The 25,388-nt window shown below is 36.1% G+C and overlaps 4 protein-coding genes across 5 annotated transcripts; 1 reads left to right on the top strand and 3 right to left on the bottom strand.

Moving 5' to 3' along the window:
- Positions 1 to 2,823: 2,823 nt before the first annotated feature.
- LOC127958759 (long-chain-fatty-acid--CoA ligase ACSBG2) lies at positions 2,824 to 11,360 on the bottom strand. Its single transcript, XM_052557726.1, has 15 exons — positions 11,161 to 11,360; positions 9,350 to 9,430; positions 9,115 to 9,212; positions 8,465 to 8,742; positions 8,030 to 8,118; positions 7,819 to 7,939; positions 7,114 to 7,194; positions 6,674 to 6,823; positions 6,391 to 6,558; positions 6,056 to 6,237; positions 5,740 to 5,973; positions 4,949 to 5,166; positions 3,982 to 4,121; positions 3,375 to 3,618; positions 2,824 to 3,082 (listed from the first exon to the last, which is right to left on the bottom strand). The coding sequence occupies exons 2-15, from the start codon at positions 9,418 to 9,420 to the stop codon at positions 3,006 to 3,008; spliced, it is 2,151 nt and encodes a 716-aa protein (XP_052413686.1). The 5' UTR covers positions 9,421 to 9,430; positions 11,161 to 11,360; the 3' UTR covers positions 2,824 to 3,005.
- Positions 11,361 to 11,655: 295 nt separating this feature from the next.
- On the bottom strand, positions 11,656 to 14,435 carry hint2 (histidine triad nucleotide binding protein 2). Its single transcript, XM_052557727.1, has 5 exons — positions 14,286 to 14,435; positions 13,987 to 14,124; positions 13,732 to 13,836; positions 13,572 to 13,644; positions 11,656 to 12,868 (listed from the first exon to the last, which is right to left on the bottom strand). Exons 1-5 carry the CDS (start codon positions 14,361 to 14,363, stop codon positions 12,777 to 12,779), a joined length of 486 nt encoding a protein of 161 aa, XP_052413687.1. The 5' UTR covers positions 14,364 to 14,435; the 3' UTR covers positions 11,656 to 12,776.
- A 743-nt stretch (positions 14,436 to 15,178) lies between these two features.
- mrps30 (mitochondrial ribosomal protein S30) lies at positions 15,179 to 17,899 on the top strand. The gene is made up of 5 exons (XM_052556823.1): positions 15,179 to 15,815; positions 15,954 to 16,099; positions 16,268 to 16,373; positions 17,212 to 17,388; positions 17,590 to 17,899. The coding sequence occupies exons 1-5, from the start codon at positions 15,260 to 15,262 to the stop codon at positions 17,853 to 17,855; spliced, it is 1,251 nt and encodes a 416-aa protein (XP_052412783.1). The 5' UTR covers positions 15,179 to 15,259; the 3' UTR covers positions 17,856 to 17,899.
- A 28-nt stretch (positions 17,900 to 17,927) lies between these two features.
- LOC127958047 (embigin-like) lies at positions 17,928 to 24,879 on the bottom strand. 2 transcript variants are annotated; one of them, XM_052556824.1, is made up of 8 exons: positions 23,054 to 24,879; positions 22,657 to 22,716; positions 21,516 to 21,705; positions 21,285 to 21,367; positions 21,053 to 21,180; positions 20,390 to 20,678; positions 20,278 to 20,311; positions 17,928 to 20,155 (listed from the first exon to the last, which is right to left on the bottom strand). In XM_052556824.1, the coding sequence occupies exons 1-8, from the start codon at positions 23,163 to 23,165 to the stop codon at positions 20,092 to 20,094; spliced, it is 960 nt and encodes a 319-aa protein (XP_052412784.1). In that variant the 5' UTR covers positions 23,166 to 24,879; the 3' UTR covers positions 17,928 to 20,091. The 2 variants fall into 2 exon arrangements, with proteins under 2 accessions (XP_052412784.1, XP_052412785.1); XM_052556825.1 differs by lacking the exon at positions 22,657 to 22,716.
- Positions 24,880 to 25,388: the final 509 nt, after the last annotated feature.

Here is a 25,388-nt window from a genome sequence, read left to right as displayed (position 1 = left end):
CCTTAGGAGTTAAAGCTCATTCCACTAGAGCTGTGGCTTCTTCTCAAGCTTTTCTCAGTGGATCTTCTATGGATGATATCTGTGCTGCGGCAGGATGGTCCTCACCGAGCACTTTTATCAAGTCCTACAGTCTGGATGTGAGGATGGCTCCTGGCTCCCGGGTTCTCTCCGCTTGAGCAGATGCTTCCTCGGATCCCAGCTATCAGGTACGTCAGGCGTTTTGGTATAGCATTCCCATACGTGGTGACGTCACCGCAGCATCGAAGTGACCTATGAAAGGGAACATCTCGGTTACGTATGTAACCATGGTTCCCTGAATAGGGAACGAGATGCTGTGGTCCTGGCCGTGCCGTACTTTGATAGCGTTCTTCTTCTTCAGTCATGAAATCTGAGCGAAATGGCGCGCGGCACCCAGGTATATCATGCGTGCGCATGCGTAGGGTGGTGCCATGCGCCATTTGGCCAATAGGATTGGCGGAATGGTATAGGGCTTCAGACATTCGTCACACCAAAGGTGTTCCCATATGTGGTGACGTCACCGCAGCATCTCGTTCCCTATTCAGGGAACCATGGTTACATATGTAACTAGATGTTGCATTTGGTGAAACAGCCATTTTAGCTTGGACACACAGAAATCCGATTTTGAGCCAAATTCTTGGTGGTTGTTTGTCGATGAGCAGGTGAATAAATTAACTTGTTCTTTAAGAAGCAGTTTAGTACAAACTCTATGCAACTGGTGTCAACCAATTGTCTTATATTATTATAATATTATTAATAAATGTTATTAATACATTTTATAATAAAAGTATTAATAAATTAAATGTAAAAACCGCTTGTATAACCTGCCTATGCCTTGAAAAAACATGATCAAGTCCTACATTAATTGTCTTAACCTGATAGCTGCCCAATATAATTAAGAAAAGCTCTAGTGTTTTTCTTTTCTTTTGTTATTGTTCTTGCTGATAAATCAGTGGTTAAAAAAAGGAAAAAAATCTTATTGTTAAAGTGAGGGACAAAGGTCAAAAGCAAAAACTTTAAAACTTTTGGGGACACATTTTTTTAAGCCAGTCTGTCTATTTTGCAAGAGCCGAAGGCAATCAGCACACCCCCATGAAGGAACATTCCAGACTGATCCAGAGCCAGTCTGACCAGTCACTAAACCTGCCCAGGTCAGACGGATGAAATGAACAGCCTTTGACCTAATTAGTATTATATTTATTTTGAGCACAAAGGGGTAAGACGGTGGGAATAGATGTTGTTGATTCTTGTGTTTGAATCAAAGTCCAGTTTCTGATGTCTGATGATTACTGGTGAAGTTATGCAAGGTGAAGCGATTACTTCATTTGATTGAATGTACTGTACATAGATTGTGGTCTGAGGACTTTGTCCTTAATGCACCAATATCATGTTTGATAATCAGAACAGCAATAACCAGGCTGATGAGGAAAATGATTAATGTGTCATGTTGAAGGGATCAGTTCAGTAACTGGGAGACGTGAGAATTATCACATTTTAGTATAGAAACATTGAGGGGGAAAAGGTTACTAAAGCACAATACCATTCACAAATCTTAAAACAGCACATTATTGCATTTTTAAAGTCTATTATTTTATTGACAAGCCAAGGCAGGTATATAATTCAGAAAAAAAAAGTAAAAAAAAAAAAAGAAAATTAAAATATATATTACATCTACCATGCACAAAATTACCTTTGGCACACACACGCAAAACGATTTGTATTTACAGTAGTGTTGAATGTTTTTGGCATGTGCAACTGTTGGGCCACATCTTACCCGATTTATATTGCATTGAGATTTCCAAAGTACATTTAGCAGACGCTTTTATCCAAGGCGTCTTAAAATTGAAGAATACAACAACTGATTCATCTAAAGGAGGCAATAAACAGGAATATTACACTTGCTAATACAAAGTTTCAGACATTGTTCAGAATAGCACAAGCCTTGAAAGCTTGAAAGAGGGGGAATAAAGCGGATTAATTTTTCAGATGGATGTAGTAAGGAAGTAATATCATAAAAGATATATATATATATATATATATATATATATATATATATATATATATATATATATAGATAGATAGGTAGAAATATTAGCTGTAATTTAACCTTGATGTCATTGTATATCCTAAAATCTAATCTCTCAGCTACTTAACATAGTTCATATATCATCTGTGTCAGAAGAAATACTTCAAATAATAATAGCTCATTGGCTTCTACAGCTGCATGTAACACCAGACATGTTCAATGATTAAAAAAAAAACCTTCCAGCAATTAGTAATGAAGAAGAGATGATGTGTCTTGCTAACCTAAAAACTGGTTCGGGGAAACGATATAAACAATATATGTGCCTGCAGTGATTTACCTTATCAGAGAGATGTTTTGTTTTCTTTGAGAAGTCAGAAATTTAGACAAAAAAAATAAAGTAATTAATAAAAGAAACAAAAGTAATTTAATTCTAATAAATGCTTAACCAATATAGTTTCATAATTATAAGGAAATAAGTCTATATATCTCACAATTAAGATTTTTTTTTCCTTTCTCACTCAAAGACAATTTACACCTCTCAATTATGTTTTTTATTTTTTTATTCCATAAGGTAGTCATATAAAATGAAACCAAACAAATGCATACTTTACTCATAGAGTTAACCCACCCTTACACCTACCCATACCCCCAAACCTGTCCATAACCTGACCTGTATCCCACCTCAATAGCAGCAATCATGTAATATGAATGTAATATGTACACTGTACTTATTTTTTTGATGTGAGTATACATAGTAGTTAAGGCCACTTAATACAGAGTGGGACCGAAGGTAATAAATTTATTGGTATAAAAAGATCTCAAGTTTGGCTTGTGTTATAATAGTGAGGTCCACTGGAAGCCCTGGAGTGAGCAAAACACAGATTACTGGTCAAAGGCTAACGACTATGATCCTATGAGTGTAGTCAGCCATTTAATTCCCAGGTTCATTTGAGTTCTTCTGTTATTCATCATAAAATTTGTTTATATCTTCTTCATACATTTTACTGACGACGGGTCTTTTGAGCTTCATGGTTGGACCTTAGAAAAACAACAACAACAAAAACTTCACATTCACATCTAATAATGTACATCCATGTTTACATAGTTGACTATAATTATGCATATAGGAATGCAGTTAGGCAAATACGTTCTGTAAAGAAACATGTGAGACCTACTGAGACCTACAAATGTTTCTCATAGTTGTAAAAGTACTTCTGCAGTACTTTACAAAAATATTATAATCATGGACTTCCATGTATTAGATACAGTTTGTAAATAAACTCTCTTGTTCTGTTTTATATCCTTGTCTATATGAAGAAATAACACTCACCAAGTTCTCCGCTAGATATGGAGAAGTCTCGTTGAAGGATGGTCCACTTCTGGACTCTCTGGGCGTTGGATGTGGCTTTGGCATTTACGCGGTCTATGCCCTCCTGGATGGCTTTGTAAATGGCTGGTTCTTTTTTGTTAATGATTTCTGAGACTTTACTGGCAATTACACCGTGCTGCCGACAATACTCCACGGCTAATGGTGTCAGTTCATCTATGGGGTCTCCATTGTCATCAACGTTACACTAAAAATTAAAGAAATTTAACAACATTCTGAAAAATGGAGATTAAGCAAATATTTTTTTGATAGCAGATGGTATAAATGTGTCATTTGGTAAAATGGGGACATTTTATGGTCTTGTTAAAATAATATTTAAATTTGTTAAAAATAAATTCACCCTCACCCTCAGCGCATCCAAAGTGGCGAGGTTGTTCCTTCATTGGAAGAGGTTTGGAGAAATGTAGCATTATATCTCTTGCTCACCAATAGATCCTCTGTGAACCTCTAGTAAAATGCTACATTTCTCCAAATCTGTTCAACAAGCTCCTGAGAGTGAGCAAATTTTCTTTTTTTAGTGAACTGTTCCTTTGAGTAAATGTAGACTCACCTTGAGTGTGAGTAGCATAGACAGAAACTTCTTTTTGTCTCCAACCAGCATGACATTACTGATGATTGACACCTCCTCTTTTAGGGCATCCTCAATAGGGACGGGTGGTACATTTTCTCCCCCAGCAGTAATGATTAATTCTGCAAGAATTAAGTAATTAGGTACACATGTATAAACAAATGTTTACAGGTTGTTGCAGTGCAGTTTATGCATTTATCTTAATAAAATTATTTCCTTCACAGTAATACAAGTAATACAAAAATCCCATTCATTTTCTCAATAATGGAACTGACTCATCAACATTTAAAGACAGACCTGTTGTGAGATATAAGGTTGTTAACTCAAGGTACATGTTTTATTATTATTATTATTGAATTAACAGCTAAATGGCTGGTGAAAAACTACCAATTACCCATGATTCTGTAAAAAAAAATCTATACCAATCAGAGAATCACATTTGTACTAAAAGAGCTCCCTAGAGCCTACACACTGCCATAAAGCACTACAATTGACATATGCTCTCAAACTACTGAAGTATTTGTATATGTATACATATTTTGAACATAATCAACCATTTTAAATCACCAGTTTTACATTTATGATCATTTTCATTTGGACTGTTTCGTTCGCAGTATTCCATGTTTCTGTGTTCCATAATGTACACACCATTACACCTTCATCTTTTTTCAGATATTTTTTTCTTCAAGTCAAAGTTTGTAATGTTGTGATTCACCTCATAGCTGGATGATTTGGTTCACTGTTTATCAGAATCAGAATGAGCTTTGTTGCCAGGTGTGTTTTTACACACAAGAAATTTGTCTTAGTGTCAGTAGCTTCGCGTGTGTACAGAAAGTATAACTCTTTAACAGACTTTATTTAAATCCCATGAGAAAAATACCTTCAGAACCAAAAAAAACAAAAAAACAAGCTGACTCTCCATTCTACCTTTTCTACCCTGTATTTCTACCTTTTATTCTGCCAGTGATGAACAGGAAGTCATCTTTGTCATGTTTGCCCAGGTCTCCTGAGTGAAGCCACCCGTCTGTATCCAGTGCCTCCTCAGTCTTTTCTGGCATGTTCAGGTATCCCATAAACACATGCCTCCCCCAGAAACATATCTCACCGGTCCCATCAGTATCTGGCTTGTCTAATTTAGTTTTGCAGCCAGTCAACACCTTACCACAGCTGCAAGAGAACAAAAACTGAATGTCAAATACAACTGTCATCTGCAAACACTGCTAATGTAACCAATGACTTTTAACCAATAAGTGGATGTTTGAAGTCAAGTCCACAATTAGAGTTCATCACATTAATACAAAAAGTTTGGAGGAATGTATCTAACTTTCTTTAAAATCCTCTCCATGTATCGACACTTTTGCCCTAAAGACTTTCTATTTGTTTTGGCTTTTGATCAGAATATTGTGAATGATATGTAGCAGGATGGACAGGGTGAAGTATTATAGTGTTATTTTAACACTGCTATGTATATTCATGCAATTATGGAACTGTTTTAGTTTTACAGCATTTTTGTGTACAGCACTTTTTGTCATGTGGAAAAAGATACCAAAACTAAAACAATCAAACAATGCCTTTTACTCAGTTAAAGGAACAGTTCATCCAAAAGTACAAATTCTGTTAAAAAATTAAAAATTTAAATGTGAAGTGAGTATAGCAACAACAACCTAAAATCTAATAAAACATCTATGTAATTTAAATACAGCAGGAATGTTAATACATAAAGCACATGGTGCCTCTGACCTCATGATGCGATAACCCTCGGCCCAGGAGATGGAGTGAGGTCCAGTGCTCTCGCTCATGCCGTACAGCTCAAAGACAGGGATGTAAAGGCTCATGAAGTACTCCAGTGTGTCTTTGGTGATCGGAGCTGCACCTGTGTAACAGGCCTTACAGCGGTCAAGGCCAAGAGCTTTTCTTACATTCTTGAAAACAAAGGCATTCGCCAACGTGAAGCCCCACGGCACTGAGGAATCACTGTAGAGAAATACAACGAGCTGTGAGACTCTTTCAAGATGATTCACTTTATAACTGAATCCATGGTACTTTTAAATCTCACCCATTCATGGCATTATAGCTAGCTTGAAGTCCGATCCCCTTGGCCCAGTCTGCAATCTTCTTTTTTGTGACAGATGACTTTGCACCGACGGCTTTCATTGCTTCCTGCATTTTTTCCCACACTCGAGGAACTCCCAAGAAGCTCGTGGGACGCACCTCTCTCAGAGTGTTGGCCAGGGAGCCCTACAGTGAGTTTAACAGTTAAAAGATAATAAGTTGTGTTTCATCATTTGTGGAAAAAGTGTCTGCTGAATGAATTAATAAACATTTTTTGAAAAATTAGGCTAATATTTCCAAAAGTAAATAGTGGGAGCATCTTAAAAGCTGGAGTTTTACCTTCAGGGCATCCGGCTCTGCAAAACTGGTTATGCCGGCAAACCTCATGCAGATCCACATGTCTTGAACTTGGGCCGCCACATGACTCAAGGGCAAGTAACTCACAAGTTCTTCCTCAGCCATCTTCAGATTGACCATGCGACCTGCTGCGCTGGCTGTCCAAGTGATCTGGACAGAGGAGGGATGAATATAAGGCACAGCTTATCAAATGTGATGAATTACATTTGGCATTGACATAAGTGCTGAACTTTTCGCTTTATGTGGCACTTTAATTGGCACTCACATTATCATGGCTGAGCATGACCCCTTTGGGATTCCCTGTGGTGCCTGATGTGTAGATTAACGTGCAGCACTCGTTGGCCTTTTGACTGTCTATCAACACATCCAGCTCAGAATCAGGAACATCTGCTCCACACTTCATGAATTCAGCCCACTGAGAGAACATCAAATTGAAGCATATGTCAGGAACACTGCTTGGTTAGTTGGTTAATAGACATACTGGAAATATTATGCTGTTTACTTTTATTTTCCTTGACTGGCTTTTTGTGAAAAAAAAAAAAAAAAAAAAACTGTACATTTTGATACTTTCTGGTTTGGGAACAAACAATACTGATCTGTAACTATCAGTGAACCTGCATTATCTGGGTTTACTTACATGTACATGTTTTGTTCAAGCTTTTAGCATTCAGGTACATTTTTATGTATTATTTGGCAAAAGCTTACCGTATATACGTCTGGTAACTCCTGCTCCAGTTCACCCTTGTACTGAACAATAGCCTTCAAATGTGGCAGCTGATCTCTGACCTGTGAGGAGAGTGAAAGAAAACTGATTCATATTTTATAAGAAGATTCCATAATATATATAATATATATATGTGTGTGTGTGTGTGTGGGTGTGTGTGTGTGTAAATTAGGGCTGTAAGTTGATTAAAATAAATTTGACTGTGAAAATACCCACAAAGATTATTTAAATTTGATTCAACAGAAAGTTGAACTATCTGTAATGTTTTTATTTTCTTTCTTCTAGCTTGTTCATAATAACAGTGTTATCTGAAGGAAGTGCCATGTTTAGTGAAGGTGTAATAGATAAATGATTAAACTTTCTATTTTAACTCACTGTTCTAAGATAGGCCTAATGTTCAGTAATCACATTAGTGTGCAATTACTGTGCATATTACTGTTAATATAATCTATTATAACCAGTATGCTTTTTGGTTTAATTTTTATCTTTCCAACTCCATCTGTTTTATTTTTGAGAACTTGACTTATAACTGTCAATACACTTTTTGTTATTAAAGGTATATAATTATAAGATCTCTCTACTGGCAATTCTGGAACTTTTTATTGCATCACTTCTCGTGTTAATGTCTTTGTGGGATGAATCACCTGTAGCATTAATCATCTACTAAATGAAAGCTGTTCAGCTACCTGGAGGATTTTGATCAGTTGTTTGTTGTTTTCCACAACTAGGACATTAGCTTCACAGTTATGAGCGACATAGTGGCAGGCCTCTGGAGAGTTAGTGCTGTAGATTCCAGTGGCCAGTCCCCTGTGACAAAACAAGATGTGCATTCAGAAAACTAGACTATCAGATCTCACGTGCCATCAAAACTTATCTTCCCTTATTCTCCATCAATACCCTGCTAGGATACATCCAACATCGGCTATAAACCATTCAGGAGAATTGAAGCCCAGAATACCAACACCATGGAATCGCTCCAGACCAAGCTAGAGAACACAAAGAGCACAATGACTGAATATGCAAAAGCAATTCACCACCTGAAACTTTGGAACAACAATGAAACTGGAGCTGTAAAAGCTTTGAATCCTTAAAACCTCAAGCCAATAGTTTGATCATTTCACTAATAATACAGGAAAAGTCATTCAAAGGAACTTCCAAAACACTTAACTTAAGCAAATACTAATTACACCACTGCACCATTTTTACACGATTCCATGCATGAAGTAAACAGCTTTCAAGTATCGAGTAACAATACATTTCATACACTGTAAAAAATATTTCTGAAAAGCTTTTGAAATTCATTTTTAAAGATGAAAAGATGTGAAGTCGAACCTTCAGAAAGCTTTTGGCAGCCGCTCTTGCATGTTGATAGTACTCCTTATAGGTCAGAGTGATCCATATTCCATCTTTCTTTGCACGGAGGGCAGGATAGTCTCCGTACTTCTGCACTGTAGCCAGGAACATCTGATGGATGGTCATTGGAGGTTCTGAGCCCAGTCCCGAGGTCTCCATCCTCAGTTTGACAGGCTTGTCTCTGGCTGTGCTCCACAGCTCCTGGGCTTGAGCAAGACGCACGTCTCCAGTCATCAATGGTATTGCCGGTTCATCGCCTTCATGATGAGGACAGCAAGGACACACAGGAGACATGATTATATTTGATCATATATAAGTGCTTCTGAAAGGTATTGCAAATTTATAGATGAAGCTGCTGCATGCTAAGCAAGAAAATATCAGTCCGTCTGCCCTTGTGTCCTGTCACATACTCAGAAAAACACTGAGGAACAAACAGCTTTATAAGAGTGCGGAAATAGGTCAGGTTACTGACAGAATTTGGTATGTGTTTCTCACCTATCAGGTTTCACATATATAACGTTAAAAAAATCTGTATTTATTATTAACTTGTATGGTTTAATTTATTACAAAGAAACAGCAAGTATCACATAAAATTAAACATTACATGAACTTTCATGTGAAGACTGTACCTGTGTTATTCTTCATGACAGGGAATGAACAATCCCCATTCGGTTGGTTTTGAGAGTCATGGAGAGCTACGGTCTGATATTCTTCAGTTTTAACAGAACTAGCAAGAAAGACAAATAAAACTTATTACAGGATATCATCATTTATACATCAGCAAAAAAAAAAAGATAATAATAAGCAGTACATTATCAAGTACTACAATACTGGAGGTGGACAGCATTGATCAAGTCTACATACCCTTCAGTATCATTTCCAGAGACAGGAACTTCCCTGGAATCACTCTGTGATATACACTCATCGGCAGACATTGCACAGAGTCTTAACATGACAACAAAATAAAATATTATTACAAAACCTTGCTTTACAAAGAAGTGGCCAAATACAATAAAGAAAAAATATCATACAAATGTCTAATATCTTCTATTTAGTCAAAAGTCTCTAACACTAGTGGTTTCAATATGTCATTTATATTTTATACGTAACCCTGCTCTTGGACAATACTAAGCAATATGTGTCAGGGGATAGAGTGTCAGATGATGAACACAGCAAACGAGAGGTTACTGTCAATGACCAGCTTTTCACCAACATTATCACGTTAAATAGTCAATGTACAAATGTGCATATCTCTAAATCTAGATTAAACATGAAAGATACATGTGTTTGCTAAGGTTTAGTCAAACAACAAATGTGCATTTGTGAAGTCTGTATGCCATCTAGAGTATGTTGAAGTAATTTGACATTTAAAGTTATATTTCACCCAAAAATGAAAGTTCTGTCATCATGTAAGTTCCACTCCCGTTTCCAAACCTGTATGAGCTTATGCTGAGAACAAAATAAATTATTTTACATTTATTTTTGGTACCCAAACAGTTGACAGTAGACATTACCATCAATAGTCTTTCCCCCTCAAACAAACTGTTTGGTTACTAATATTCCTCAAAATATCTTTAAAGACATGTTTGTATCAACTTCAGGGTGATTAGATGATGATGATGATGATGATGATGATGACAGAATTTTCACTTTACGTTGAGAAGAATGGACATTGCCATTTTTTATAATTCATTTATTTATTTTTTTATCCTGAGAATGATGACTGAAGTTCATAATGACTCCAGAAGTTCATAATCTGACTACTCAAGATTGCGAAAACACAAAGTTCATGATAATTACAACACAAGTGTGGCCACATCATGATCTGTGTCCGAGTGAACTTGTCCTCAGATAAGAAAACACTCTGAGACCGACATAGTTCATTACCGACAAGAACAATGATACTGGCCTCAGTAATCTTGTGTAATAATTTGATGGTGTTAAGAAATTGGATCCTAATCTGTATTTAAAGGTGTGGGAGTTGAGGTGTCAGGTTCAAAATTCATTGATCCATTTATTCACATGGGCAGCTTTTCACAAAACACCATGGTGTTGTTCTACTGAATCAAAACATTATGCATTACAAAAAAATCAGGAAATGTAAATGCACTTGCTTATATATATATCATACTACAGCAGTTCTATTATCTCTATAATGCATTATTTTCACCAAATTTAGTGACACATGACCACCTGACGACAAAGAATGAGACAAGAGAAACACAATGTACAAAATATATACCATATATACAGTAGACATAATGTCACCCTACATGGGGTAAATCACAGTAGAAATCAATGAGTAACTAAAAACAATGAATGAATGAAATAACAAACAAGATAAATAAGCAAAGTTAAGCATAGTTTCTGCCCACAATCCAGACATTTGAAAAATATGCTACCTTTATATGCCTTCTTTTATGGGAAAAAAAATAATTAAATAAAATAAAAAATACAATCTACTTTGTGGCAACTAGTCTATATTGAAAATTATCACCCCTACGTTCAATTAAACAACTAATTATTCACCTGAATATTTAACAGAAACCTATGCATTTTACCTCAAGGACTGCAGAAATGTCATTCATATGACGAGTTTGCAAAATGATTTTCTTTATAACATTAAATTTAGCTAGTCTACTAATGTTAACAGAGAGTGATAAAGATTGACTTACATGTTCGAACGGGTTTTTCCTGTCAGTGATGTGGGAAATTGTGTGATTTTCAGAGCAGGTGTGAGTGATACAGGTGGAATAACGTGCGTCTACGGTTTCATTCAACCCCATGGCCTCGTGTCACGTGACGCGTGAAGCAGCTGAGAGGACTTTATACTGCTGGTGTCTGCACTTATATTTCCATTATTAAGCAAACGATTTAATCGTCACAGCAATATATATTCACTTAAAAAAAAGATCAAGGATATAATTGTAAACGAAATGTGTTTGGACGGTTTTCTTTTTTAACAATACACCTACATAAGTCTAACATTTTTTACAGCTATTATATAAATATGATGTTTAAATAAAATTTGCGTTCTACAATAACTTCCTATTCAAGTTTTATTGTATGGCATTTGCAAGACATTTCAACAGCAAATTTCAGTATTAATATTAAATCATTCATGTTTGCAGACAAGCTTTTGATATTTCAGGTTATATAGATGAGACAAGTTAAATGAAGAGCTATTTTATTGATCAACACGTTGTTACATTAAGATTGTTACATATGCTCAGAGGTCACAAAGTCTATAATATGAAAGAGACTGGATAAGATAAAGCAAAACTCATTATTGATAAGACACCTGTGGACATTTACTATTTTGCAACCTTGACCTAAAAATAGATAAAATGAACGTTATATTTTTACTACTCTCCAGAAATCCTGGTTTGTTTTGTTAAATTTAGATTTAATCAATATGTATTAAACAAAATTATAAAAGGCTCAAAGTTGTTTAATTAAAGGGTTAAGATTATTATTGTTCTGTATCACCTTTCTTCTTCCAGTCAGCACAGACACGATGTGTTGTACAGTTGCATCTGATGTTTCAGCAAATAGGACGAAAGTTCACTTGATATAAACACTCATGAGTGACCCATAGAAACCAGCCCACTGGCCATCCAGGTCACTCGATCACACCACCATCACCTTCAGCAGTTAACAGATCTACAGGATGACCTCAGCTGAGGCCAAGCCAGGTCTAATACAAGATTTCAGATTGAATGTTTTTATTTCCCCACGTCCTGAGAAATGTCTTCATGGTATAAACACGCAGCCCTTATTCATGGAACATTGTCAGAAGGAACTGCTGTGTATTTTAAATCATTCACAATATTAATCATATGTAAATGGTCCCATTGTCTTGAATGCAACAATTTATGCAAGAATATTCTTTGCAAGAAATTTGTTCTGCTTTATATTTCATTCATGTATTTCCTGTCCTTCTTTTCAGTATTATTTTTTGCATATGCCAATTATTTAATACCCATTTAGCAAAAAGCTCATATCAACCTGTGAACCTTGCAAAATTTTTATTACCCAGTGATGACAGTAAACAACAGTAAAGGTAACCCAACCCAGCTAAGTGCAGGTTACCCAACAGCTTGTTAACATCAAGTGCAGACGGAAAACCAGTCAAATTCATTTTAATGTAGAAAATTGTTCCCACTCTCTCATTATTTGACAAACATTATTTTTTTTGGTAATCTCCAACACATTTTCTATTTGTATATCAGTTATGCTCGTCTCCTCCAAAAATGTAGAGCATTATTTTTTATTCTGACAGAAGGTCCATCTATCCAGGAGGCCATCTCATTTGCCGTCCTCCGAGAACATGAATGTGAAGGTGATACACGGACTGTGCCCCATTTTTTCCATCATTAATGACTGTAAATAACAATGACAGATAATTAAGCAAATAATACATTCTTTAAACATAATGACATGTTAATATTATAGTGTACTACACTAAATAAACTGCAGATTGCAGTTGCAAGCCTACTGTATTACATTTGATACACATTTCTACAGGCTTTAACTGATCAGCATTATCAAAACTCAATCTACTACTTGCCTTCTGTCATCTGGTTGATAGTTTATACTTTTTAGCAAGTAAAGGCCTTTCAGTATAATTGTAAAAATGTGGACTCTGGGTCATTGTACAGTTCATGTGTCTACATGTGTCTTTTCGTAAATTGAATGTATAATAACTTGTTAGTAATATCTCAAAATAAACACTAACTGGACAGAATTGAGATTTACTTGATTATCTATACATCATTGATGTACATCAATATTTATATGTATTTTATGTAAGTATTCTGCTAGACTGTTAAAAAAACCTTAATTTACATTACAAGCTAACCAGAATGCTATCTTACCTTTTGACCATATAAATATCATTAACTGCACCATATTTTTTGCATAGTGAGGTGATTTTTCCACCTTGATTATGAGCACCATATTCTTCTACATCATACTATTTGAGCAACTATTTTTTTCTTAGTATTATTTTACATGCTACGCTTTACAGGATGAAGAGGATAGATGATTAATTGAACCCTTTTCAAACAAAGCATATTTTACTCACCCACTCTGTATCCTTCATCCAGTCCTTCTCTCTTTGCTATGTTTTTGGCCACCATCAAAAGATGACCCAGGAGCTGGAGGAAAATTTCAAGATCTTAGAGATGTGTCATCCTCTGTAATTATTACAGAAATTAATACACTGTGTGTGTGGACAGACAAACCGATGCATCATCCTCGTGTGCTTCACTGATCCTGGGAATGGGGATCCTTGGAATAACCAGGAAATGCACAGGAGCCTGGGGATTAACATCTCTGAAAGCTAGACACTGCAACAACATATATATAATATGTAAACTGATATGCATACTATTCATATTTTTGAACTTTACAAAATAAAATTAAGATAAATAAATCACAATATGTTACTTAGCAATATATTAAGCAAAGGTCCTAAAGGCTTGTGGTCTGTAACTTACCTTGTCATCCTCATAAATGATAACTGCAGGGATAGTTTTGTCAATTATTTTAGAAAATATAGTGGGTTCATGTTTTCCGTATTTCTTGCTGGCTTCCTGAGCCAAGAGAACCTCGTCGCGTGTGGAAGAGCAAAAGGTCTGATACAAACAAACAAACAAAACCTCAGAAACAATATCTCTGAATGTCTAAAACATGTACACAGCAGATTAAGTCTACGGAGATGAAGTCTTCTGCGCACTTTAAATTCACAGACCACACTTAAACTCTAACAGTATTTTTATAAGACAGAACTGAACACCTTCACAGGTATGACACGCCGTAAATGAAGTCCAAGAGGCAAAAGCTGCCGGGTTAGTAAAATACTGCGAGCTGTCATTGCACTGTTTAAGGACAAACAGCGTCCATATTCTACGGTAATCCACCTCTCACGTGCTGCTGCGGAGGATTTGTTTACATCCGGTTCTGAAACGTTATGTGATTTTCAAAATAAAAGTCTCATTTGAATTACAGAATAGGTGAAAAGAATAAAAAAAAAAACTGAATTATGCATACTTTAGTTTAAAAATTGTTTTTTACTATTTTGAGGTGAGATGTGTCCCTTAACATCTTTGTGAGATTCACAATTCGTGTCCTGATTTAACAAAGCATATTTTCGTTCAAATGCATTTAATGAACAATGAACATACAATTATGCATACAAGTATATAAAAAAGGGACAAGAAAAAAATAAAAAAATAAATAAATACATCAATCATTTAAAAATCTGATTAAGGGTATAAAGTGGTGTAATTTCACATAATATATTATTATTTTGTTCCGTAAATTGTGTGTGAAATTGAATGTGAAATATGGTCAATTTTGATCAATTTAAACTTTTTTTTTTTTTTGAATATTCAGTATATTTAGAAAATTCGAGTTTATTTTCCCATAAAAGTTAGAGAGGTCTTGAACACTGAATAGTTTCATTGATACATTTCTGTATAACTGACTAAATACAATGCCAAAAGCAAGATAGTTTCACAGTTTCAGAGCTATTAAAAAATAGACATTTATATTGTTAGCGTTTAGTTTATCCTTATTATTTTTATTTCTGTAAAGAATGGTTTTAGATAAGATATGTGTGTAAGCGCTTCACAAGTTTGCCATCAGTCGATTGCTCTTATTCTCCTCTCACCCGCTCCAGCAGACGGCAGCAGACGAACACACAGTGACACTGAATCATAGAAGAAGAAGAAGAAAAAGAAGAAGAAGAGCTCGATCACGCGGAGGAACATGGCGTCCTGCAGCAGGTTGCCCTTGCATCCTTTCCTCTGCAGTGTGTCAGTACGCCTCGCCTGTAACAGAAATGTCCAGGTTGAGGCTTCCACAGCAAAGAATTTATATCCACCCATTCTCCCCTCCCGCACCGCGAAAAGTAAATCGGCGAAGCGGCGCGTGGTCACGGAGCTTTTCGAGCAGCTGCGCCCCTGCACGGCGCAGGAGAAGATCCGAGCGCTCACTCGCGTTCAGCGCAAGAAGTACGTGATTTACCCACAAACATTTGCTCTCAACGCAGACAGATGGTATCAGCACTATACCAAAACGGCGTTTCTCAACGGCCTGCCCGAGAAGTATGACCCTGCACCGGCGGTAGATGAGTCCGTTCTGTCTGAGGCGCGAGCTGTAGTCTGCAGCTCCATCCTTCAACAACACTGGCACGCGATGAAAGGGAGGACTTTCACCCAGAAAGAGCAAGAGCAGCTCGTCTCTCCGTTTCTGAGGAACGCGGTGTGTGGTCTGAAAAACCTCCTGGCCAAAGAAAACCCCGTGCTGAGTCTTTCAAGTTTAGGTGGGTTTGACCTCCATCTCTACACTTTACTGCAACGCAGTTTGCTTATTTAGTAACGTGGCTTCTCTTTATACTGTTTAACGTTTATAATGTGTTTTCTGGTTTTTAATGCATGTGCTTTTTCATTATTATTTGCAGATTTTGACCCTCAGGTCAGCTATTACTGGTTGCGGGGAGAAAGGACTATTCCAGAGGGCCACAGGAGAGGACGGGTCGAGCCCATGAGGTTTCAGATTGAGGACAAACCTCACAGTCAGATCAGGATCCCACAGCAGCTTCCCCAGGCAGGACTTTGTTTATGATCAATACAGTTTGTGTAAATAATTTAAATCATATAACCTACAATGTAAAAGTCTGTGGTGATGTTAAGAGGTAATGTCAGCATTCATCGTTTAGGAGAAATACCATTAATGTGTGATAAATGTGTTAAATAGTGATGTAATGTCTTTCAGTTTGTTCCTCTTGAGGCAGAAATCTCTGCTGAAGTTCCCATTATCACTTTGGCTCCCGACCTGCTGCCCTTGTTCAGGAGACAGTATGACAATAACATCTTCATAGGTTGGTGTGTTTTTAGTATATATGATATTATTTTATTAATATTTTACTTTTACATTTATACGGCCACTTTTCATATTAGTTTTAGCGTTTGTATGTTTATCAGTTTTTTTAGTACTTGTTGCTTATTTAAGCTTATTTTATCTTCGTTCCAGAGACAACAGTTATACTTTTATATTTTTGTTTCGTTTAATTTCATCTAATGTTCATTTTATTTTATTTCTGCTTTATTTTGATTTACCAAAAATGGTTTCTTAATAGTTTTTAATACTTAATAGTTTTAGTCCCAGATTTTTGTCTTTAAATATCCAATGAAGCAACAGATATTTGCAACTCTAAATGCTGATTGGTTGAGCCACAAACGTTTCTGCGCAGTCTGTATAACTGGAGAAAGTTGCTTTGTAACTGTAAAAGACTAAAAAGTTAGGCTAATTGACTATCACATTGAAAAAGAAGTGATAACTATTATAAATTAAATGTCATTTTATTATTAATAAAGTAAACGATTTATTGAGCATTGGTGTCTTATCGCTTTGATGTTTCCACTTGTACAGAAGCATCTGATAACGACACTTGTGTTCAATCACTGTAGGGCAATCTTTCTCAATCGGGCCACTATGGGGCCCTGGCCACCTTTCAGGGGGTACCCAATAAATCTTTCATTCAATTTAAGATGTTTATTTAAATGTTTATAAAAACAAAACAAAAAATGTTTATTGACTTGTATTACATCAGAGGTCAATAGCAACTTGCTATCCTTATCATATAGTATATATAGTATTATACAGTTTAAATCCGTGACCTTATTCTGAAAGTATGTGCATGTTGTTTTACTCCACAGGTGCCAAACTGGAAGATCCATGCTGCTACGGTCACACACAGTTTCACGTGGTCCCTGAGCGGTTCCGCAGGGACAAAATGAGCAAGAGAGGGCTATCTGATCAGGTGGAGTTGTCCCTGAGGGCCAGCGCTATTGCCAGCCTGTTTGCATGGACAGGGGCCCAAGCTATGTATCAAGGTTGGTGTTTCTGTTATCTTTGGAATTGTCCTGAGCTCAGGTTAAGATCACACTTCAGTTGAATTGATCCATATATATATATATATATATATATATATATATATATATATATTTTTTTTTTTTTTTTTTTACAATTATATGGCATTGACATGAACCGGCTCATGCATGCTTCCTTAACTAAATCTGTTTTGATCTGCTCAGGCTTTTGGAGTGAAGAGGATGTGAGCAGGCCGTTTGTGTCTCAGGCTGTCATCACAGACGGGCAGTTCTTCTCGTTTTTCTGCTATCAGCTCAATACTCTGGCTTTGAGTCCAAGGGCTGACTGCAATAACAGCAGGAAGAACGTGTGCTGGGGCACAGAAAGCATGCAGCTGTATGAGAGAATCACAGACGGAGACATAGTGGGCTTGAACGATACTGTTCTTAGGCTGTTGCTGCAGTTTTTACTGAACAATGCACAGTGTTGAAAATGATGTGATTGTTCTATGTGTTAATAAACATAATATATGGAGCTGCATGTTAATTTTGTCTTAATTTAAGTTTAACAATCTGTTATAGAAGTTTTTGTTTTAGGTTTAAGTGCCTAAAATAGAACTGAAAATTATGGATGGTTGATGGATCAACAAATCACAGTCATGTATTTAAAGGAATAGTTGACCCAAAAATGAACATTATGTCATCTACTCACCCTTATGTCATAGTATTCTGTAGAAAGTTTTGGAAGCTCAAAATAGGTGGAGTTGGCCATTGCCATTTTGGCAGTGCGTCACCACACGTCAATTGAAAATCAGATCATTAGAAATGGGCAAAAAGTCACCAGGGGCAATCCACCTGTCACTCAAGTGGCCGCGCCCATAATTATACAGAACTTTATGGCTTAATATAATTTAAACGGATGAGTTATAAAAAAAAAAAAAAAACACCCCCTCACAGTTGTCGTGAATGGCAAAATTATCTATATAGACCTAAATAATTTTTTGAACCAGGTTGTAAACGGGTTTTTTTTTTATTTAAAGTTGGGCATTTTAACATGGGGAGTCAGCCAGTCTCTAGCGGCCAGTTGACGAATTACAGTTTAAGTCAGTGCACGAGAGAGAGAGAGCGGGAGGTTGTCGCTTGATCCAAGCCCATAAGAATTTTCTTCATGTTTGATGCACAAAGTTTTTGTTTTTTTTGTAAGTTTGCTCTTTCTGTTCCTTAACTGAAAGTCTAATCAATCAAAAGCTCTCACACATCACAAAGTACATAAATATATGAAAAAGTAATCTGTGTGAATTGACGTATTCATTATATCATATGAAGCTATTTAATCCTTCAATAAAGCCTTCAGAAAAGTATTTTCTTTAGTTGACCTTTATTATTAAATTGACTTCCAAAAGGTCATATGAACACTTAAACCTTGACAATAACACCGTCATATATTGAATATATGACAGTGGATATACAAAAATTGAATATAGTGTATATATTTTCATACACTGTCATAGACTCACCTAAAGGATTATTAGGAACACCTGTTCAATTTCTCATTAATGCAATTATCTAATCAACCAATCACATGGCAGTTCCTTCAATGCATTTAGGGGTTTGGTCCTGGTCAAGAAAATCTCCTGAACTCTAAACTGAATGTCAGAATGGGAAAGAAAGGTGATTTAAGCAATTTTGAGTGGGAAGGTTGTTGGTGCCAGACGGGCCGGTCTGAGTATTTCACAATCTGCTCAGTTGCTCAGGGATTTTCACGCACAAACATTTCTAGGGTTTACAAAGAATGGTGTGAAAAGGGAAAAACATTCAGTATGCGGCAGTCCTGTGGGTGGAAATACCTTGTTGATGCTAGAGGTCAGAGGAGAAGGTGCTGACTGATTTAAGCTGATAGAAGAGCAACTTTGACTGAAATAACCACTCGTTAAAACCGAGGTATGCAGCAAAGCATTTGTGAAGCCACAACACGACCAACCTTGAGGCAGAAGACCCCACCGGGTACCAATCATCTCCACTACAAATAGAAAAAAAGAGGCTACAATTTGCATGAGCTCACCAAAATTGGACCGTTGAAAACTGGAAGAATGTTGCCTGGTCTGAGGCTACTTCCAGCAGGATAATGCACCATGTCACAAAGCTCGAATCATTTCAAATTGGTTTCTTAAACATGCCAATGAGTTCACTGTACTAAAATAGCCCCACAGTCACCTGATCTCAACCCAATAGAGCATCTTTGGGATGTGGTGGAACGGGAGCTTCGTGCCCTGGATGTGCATCCCACAAATCTCCATCAAATGCAAGATGCTATCCTATCAATATGGGCCAACATTTCTAAAGAATGCTTTCAGCACCTTGTTGAATCAATGCCATGTATAATTAAGGCAGTTCTGAAGGTGAAAGGGGGTCAAACACAGTATTAGTATAGTGTTCCTAATAATCCTTTAGGTGAGTGTATATACTATATTGAAGATTATGAAAACATGCCTTATACATTTATGTAATATAGAGAATGTAATATACAGTATGTATATGTAATGGTATATAATATATGTTTACATATATTGCTGTGACTGAATTCGTTTAGGCAAAAAAACCTTATTGCTTGTTACTTGATGATTCAAGCCACAAGATTATAAAGCAGAATAAAAAGTTTTTCTACATAAACACTTTTTTTTCAACTGTTAATATGAATAACTCATAACACTTAATAATAATAATGTCTCAGTGCTCCAGTTTTCTTTGTCTTGCTGTGTTTTTCTCCACTCCATTGCTTTCATCACGAGTGCTAGAACAAAAAGCACCATCAATGCCAACATCTGAAAAACCTGTGATCTATTTGAATTTTTTTTTACCAAATATATTCACTGAATCTTTTAAAATCATATAAACTGAACTAAACACACTTACAGTTTGCTGATTTGTTCAGAGCAGGGCTCATTCTCTGCAAATGAATAAATCCTTTGTTAATTGTAATTGGTGACAGCTCTATTTAAAGATTATTCATTAAAGTTTACTGTACCTCCTGCAGAAATGTTGTCATTTTGCGGCTTGTTGCATTTTTCCCAGAGCAAAATCAGTGTGACGAGGACAATGACTTCAACCACTATAGCAATGAAGGGCTTGAGAGGCTCAGTATACGACAAGACCTTCAGCTCGACGTAAGACTCACTGGGTTTGATATCAAACTCAGCGCTGCATATGTACTTCCCAGAATCCTCTTCAGTCAGATTCAGTACGGTCAGTTTTGTTTTATTCCCATAAATAAAGATCTTGTACTTCAGAGGGTTTGCAGTAACATTGATGAGCTCCTGTGAAGAGAAAAACACTGATATGAACCGGGTTGTCATTGTTAAAGACAGCTATTACAAATCATTTTGGTTAAACTGTATTTAAAGGTGTCCTTGTTACAGTGTTATTATACATTTAAGTACTGAGTAATGTTAATTAACTACGTGTACTTACTATAGGGTTATGGTTAGGATTAGGGTTACTGGCATGTAATTATGCATAATTTATTGATATCATAATAGTAAGAGCATGTGTAACAAGGACACCTTAAAATAAAGTGTTACCATAAACTTCAGTAAATGAAATAAAATTATAAAATATAAATATATTACAAAAAAAAAGGGTTTAGGTTGAAGTAGTATAATCAGTCTCATATTCCCCATTTCTTTTTCACCTTTCCAGTATTGTTTGCCTTGTACCAGATCCAGGTGTTTGGTGTGTGTTTGAGTTTACAATCCAGTACAACTGAATCTCCAGTGTAACTCACTACCGGCTTGTCTCTTTTGTCTTTTATTACAGGAACTTAAGGGGGGAGCAAAATACATCCGGTTAACATAATCTAAATGATAAATATGATTGTATAAGCCATTAAAACAACACACTGTGTGCATGAAATGACAACATACCATCTAAAACAAATGTGACTTGTGCCTGATTTTCTCTGAAGATGCAGGAATAGTTTCCCAGGTCTCTGGCCAGTATATTGAAACTATGAAGCAGGGTTAAACAGCTTTAATCAGTGTTAAGTCATTGTTTAGTAATACTGAATTGCTTATTTGCTCCTTTAACATTTGCATTATTTTGCATTTATTAGAAATGACACATGATGACACATTCTGAAATAGGCATCCACTTACGTCTTTTTAAGGATATACTGTTCATTGTTTCTATTTACAGTTTCTTCAGAGTTTTCTATTTCTTGTCCATCTTTAGTCCAATAGCCAGTAATGTACGGAGGGTTATTTGGTATATCAGTTAGGTTACATAAAAGCTCTATATACTGGGGTGTCAGGATTTCCAGCTGTTCAATAATGACTTGATTTTGACCTGTATGCCAAGAAATTGTAGCCCAATCAGTAAACCAAACCACTGCAATTATGTACCATTCAATCTATAGTCTCTAGTAAATTAAGATAGAATTATTATAGATTATTCACATTTTAAAAGAATGCACCCAGAAATGAAAATTTGCTGGACATTTACTCACCCTTAGGCCATCCAAGGTTTACATGAGTTTATTTCTTTATTCAAAATATATTTGGAGAAACGTAGCATTACCTCACTGGCTCACCCGTGGATCCTCTGCAGTTAATGGGTGCCGTCAGAATGAGAGTCTAAACAGCTGATCAAAACATCACAATAATCCACATGACTCCAGTCCAACAATTAATGTCTTGTAAAACGGAAAGCAAAAATACAACTCCTCTATCCATGATATTGCTTTTTCCCGTGGAAAAGATCATCTCCTGTTGTCCTCCCACATCAAAATCCACTAACATATTTGTTTAGATCTGCATAGACTGTTTTTCTTGAAAACAATCCCTTTTCAATGGAGAAAGCAAAATGGATAAAGGACACATATTTTAGCTGGAAGCAACATTTTAAGTTCAAAACATCTAAATGATGGATTTTATTTATTATAAATATTAAGCTATTCACTTCACAACATGTTAATTTATGGACTGGAGTGTAGATTATTTGTGGATTATTGTAATGTTTTTATCAGCTGTTTGGAGTCTCATTCTGACGGCACCCATTGGGGAACAAGGGATATAGTGATTTTTCCAAATTCACAAGTCTGTTCTGAAGGAGAAACAAACTCATCTGCAGCTTGGATGGCCTGAGGGTGAATATATTCTTAAGCAATTTTTTTTCCTGGTTAACTTCTGTAATAATTTTATCATTTGTGCACTAACAAATATCTATTGATGTAATCTAGTGATGTCAAATGAATACTTGTTCTGGATAATAATATACTGTATGGCAGGGTAATCGTACCTTTGGATACAGCTTTTCGTGTTGTAATTAAAGGATCAGACTGAGGGGAAGGGGTTGTTTCTAAAAAACAAAAAGAAAAGAAAAGAAAAGACACGCCATATGATGTTGCACTGAATAAGCGACGCTACCTACTCACCGTTCTGCTAGAGACCGGCCTAGTCAAGGTTAAATGAAAGTTGCATGACTTAGAAGCCTCAATCCAGATTAATAAAACAACAAGGAATGATTTTAAAATGATTTACAATAATTTAACAATCACATTAAGATCCCCTAGAAACACTGGAAAAATCAACAGATAAAGGGACTAAATGATAACAAGGTCATAATGTCAAAGCTTTAAAAAAAAGATAAGGCCCCATAAATGTGATACTACACTAAGAAGCAGACATGCACATACCAGTGTTCATCCCCTCACAGTAGAGAAGAAGTAAGATGAGCTGTCTGACACCAGCCATGGAGAAGAGCGATCTTTGGCAGCAGCTGTGCTGTGTGCGGCTGGGGCGATGCATCTCTTCTGGTGTGTCTTTTTCAGAAGCAGGTGCCCAGAGACACCAACCCCCCTCCCTTCACTACTGCAGCCATGGTGACTTGGCAGGACTGGTGTACGCTTGCAGCTTCCTGTTTTAAATTAATCATGAGTGTCAGGAGGCGGCCACAGCCCTGCCTGATCAAATGATTGGAAATCCTGTAACATAACCCTCAATTGAGATGGAGCAGGTACTGTGACCAGTGCTGGCACAACTTGATGTTTGACAACTTCAGATTCACACTTCATCTGTGTGGTACACTCTGTATTCACAAATGTGGATGTAGTTATAAGCGTAGCCTTTTATTTATTCTATGTGCTTTTCATGTGCTGAGAAAAACAGTCTGCAGTGGAGGATTGTATTACTTACAGTCCTTAAATATTAATTGCAAACTGGCCGTTTGCAGAGTTCCTGAACTTTCTGTTCAACACTCTAATGCTGTGACTTTTACCTCTTTTAACATTTCTTGACATTATATCATGAAATTATTATTTATTTATTTTGTGTAAGCACACGATTCAAACAGAGGTAAATGTTTCTTGTAGTCAGTATTTCATTGTATACACCTGACAGACTAAAGCTCAGCAGTTAAGTCTGATTTAAGTCTGGAAATCATGGACACCACCAGAGACTGGGTTTCCTCGTTTGTGATGCTTTTCCAGGCATTTACTGTAGCCGACTTCAGCTGTTTGTTTGTAGGTCTTTCTGATTTTAGTTCAGCAAGTGAAATGCATGCTCAATGGGGTTGAGATCAGGAGACAGACTTGGCCATCAGGGCAGAGAGTATACCCCCTTCAGAATTCTTCCAGTTGCTTCTGTCTTTTGTCTCGTCATCAATGAACAGCATTAACACAGTGCCACTGGAAGCCATGCATGCTCATGCCTTCCCACTGCTCCACCGTGTTTCACAGATGTTGTTGCTTTGGATCACGAGCTGTTCCAAGCCTTCAATATACTTTTATCTTCTCATGATTCTGGTACAGCTTGATCTTAATATCAGCCGCACAAAGAATGCTTTTGCAGAAGTGGTCAGGCTTTTTAGAAGTCTTTTTGCAAAGTCAAGTCTGACTTTGCTTTCACCTTGTGGTGAACCCTCTGTAAGGGCTTGTTTGAGGACTTGTTTAAGAGAAAAATATTGTCTTCCAAAAGGTGAGAGTCCCAGGAGCACATAAATAAATATTTTCAGTTATTCCTGTCCATGAACAACTGTGCTTAAGCAGCACATGAATAGCATGAGTTTGCAGAGATGGTTAGGCTATCAAGTGTGTGAAGGTTGCAGTGCAGATTGTGGTAAAAGATTAAGGCATAATATAGTAAACTAAAATAGTGAGTTTGGATGTTCAGGGCTTAACCACCTGTAGTGTTTAATCCCTAAAGTGAGCTTTAACTCTATAGTGAAAATGTATAAAAATGTAAAATGAAGTTATGACTTTTACATGTCTAGAAGTCACACATTTAGGTTACAATTAGGTTACCTAGAGGATACCGATAAGAAAATATCTAGATTCTTTTAATTGATATAGCTTCTTTTACATCTTTTGTCTAATTTTAAAGTAGATAGGAATATTATGTGCCCTCTTAGAAGTTTGCTAAGGCCCCTTGATAGTGAACCATATATAACATCTATAGTCACAGAGATGCTATTAAACGAATGTAGTGCACACTTAAGGTTAATGTAGAAATAAATAAACTTGTAACAGTTGGCAAAGCTGTAACCATTCAGGATTTGAATTGTTAGATCAGATATTTTTTCTGAAATGAATTAATTTTATGAGTTTACCATCATTAATAATAATAATCACAGAGGCAAATGTACTTATTATTAAACAAACTTTAGTAAATAAATAGTCTAGTCTTTTTATTCTACACAACGCCTTCATAAAGTTGAAAATGATTAACTATTCTATTCTCTGATGACAAAATTCTCTTTTAAGAAACTATTAATTATATCTACATAAAAACAGAATTAATAATTAAAAAATGTACTTAAATCATAAAAACGTTCAGGTATTTGTATAATCAACTTATTTACTTTTGCTTTATTTCAAAGAACGCTTTCTTATTATTTCAATGAATGTCTTATTTATATTTTTCATTGTTTCTAATCAAACTGGCTTGCTAAACTACTGTAAGTAAAAAAGTGTCACAGTTATGACCAGTATCTGTACATAATAAAAAACAAAAAAATGTCATGCTCTAATCAAC

Source organism: Carassius gibelio, chromosome B5 (assembly GCF_023724105.1).
Source record: "Carassius gibelio isolate Cgi1373 ecotype wild population from Czech Republic chromosome B5, carGib1.2-hapl.c, whole genome shotgun sequence".
In the NCBI taxonomy this organism is placed as follows: Eukaryota; Metazoa; Chordata; class Actinopteri; order Cypriniformes; family Cyprinidae; genus Carassius; species Carassius gibelio.
Note: the sequence above shows the minus strand (reverse complement) of the source record. Positions and strands in the feature narration are given on the sequence as shown.

Coding starts and splice junctions, on each gene's coding strand:
- LOC127958759 (XM_052557726.1), bottom strand. CDS start 9,420: ATGTCTGCCGATGAGTGTATATCACAGAGTGATTCCAGGGAAGTTCCT. Junction 7,940..8,029: donor GTTGGATGTATCCTAGCAGG/GTATTGATGGAG, acceptor GTTTTGTCACAG/GGGACTGGCCACTGGAATCT. Junction 3,619..3,981: donor CTATGCTACTCACACTCAAG/GTGAGTCTACAT, acceptor TTTAATTTTTAG/TGTAACGTTGATGACAATGG.
- hint2 (XM_052557727.1), bottom strand. CDS start 14,363: ATGACAGCTCGCAGTATTTTACTAACCCGGCAGCTTTTGCCTCTTGGA. Junction 14,125..14,285: donor GGCGTGTCATACCTGTGAAG/GTGTTCAGTTCT, acceptor TGTTTGTATCAG/ACCTTTTGCTCTTCCACACG. Junction 13,645..13,731: donor CACACGAGGATGATGCATCG/GTTTGTCTGTCC, acceptor ATTTTCCTCCAG/CTCCTGGGTCATCTTTTGAT.
- mrps30 (XM_052556823.1), top strand. CDS start 15,260: ATGGCGTCCTGCAGCAGGTTGCCCTTGCATCCTTTCCTCTGCAGTGTG. Junction 16,100..16,267: donor TCCCACAGCAGCTTCCCCAG/GCAGGACTTTGT, acceptor AATGTCTTTCAG/TTTGTTCCTCTTGAGGCAGA. Junction 17,389..17,589: donor GGCCCAAGCTATGTATCAAG/GTTGGTGTTTCT, acceptor TGATCTGCTCAG/GCTTTTGGAGTGAAGAGGAT.
- LOC127958047 (XM_052556824.1), bottom strand. CDS start 23,165: ATGCATCGCCCCAGCCGCACACAGCACAGCTGCTGCCAAAGATCGCTC. Junction 21,368..21,515: donor CAGTATATCCTTAAAAAGAC/GTAAGTGGATGC, acceptor CCTGCTTCATAG/TTTCAATATACTGGCCAGAG. Junction 20,312..20,389: donor TGACAACATTTCTGCAGGAG/GTACAGTAAACT, acceptor ATTCATTTGCAG/AGAATGAGCCCTGCTCTGAA.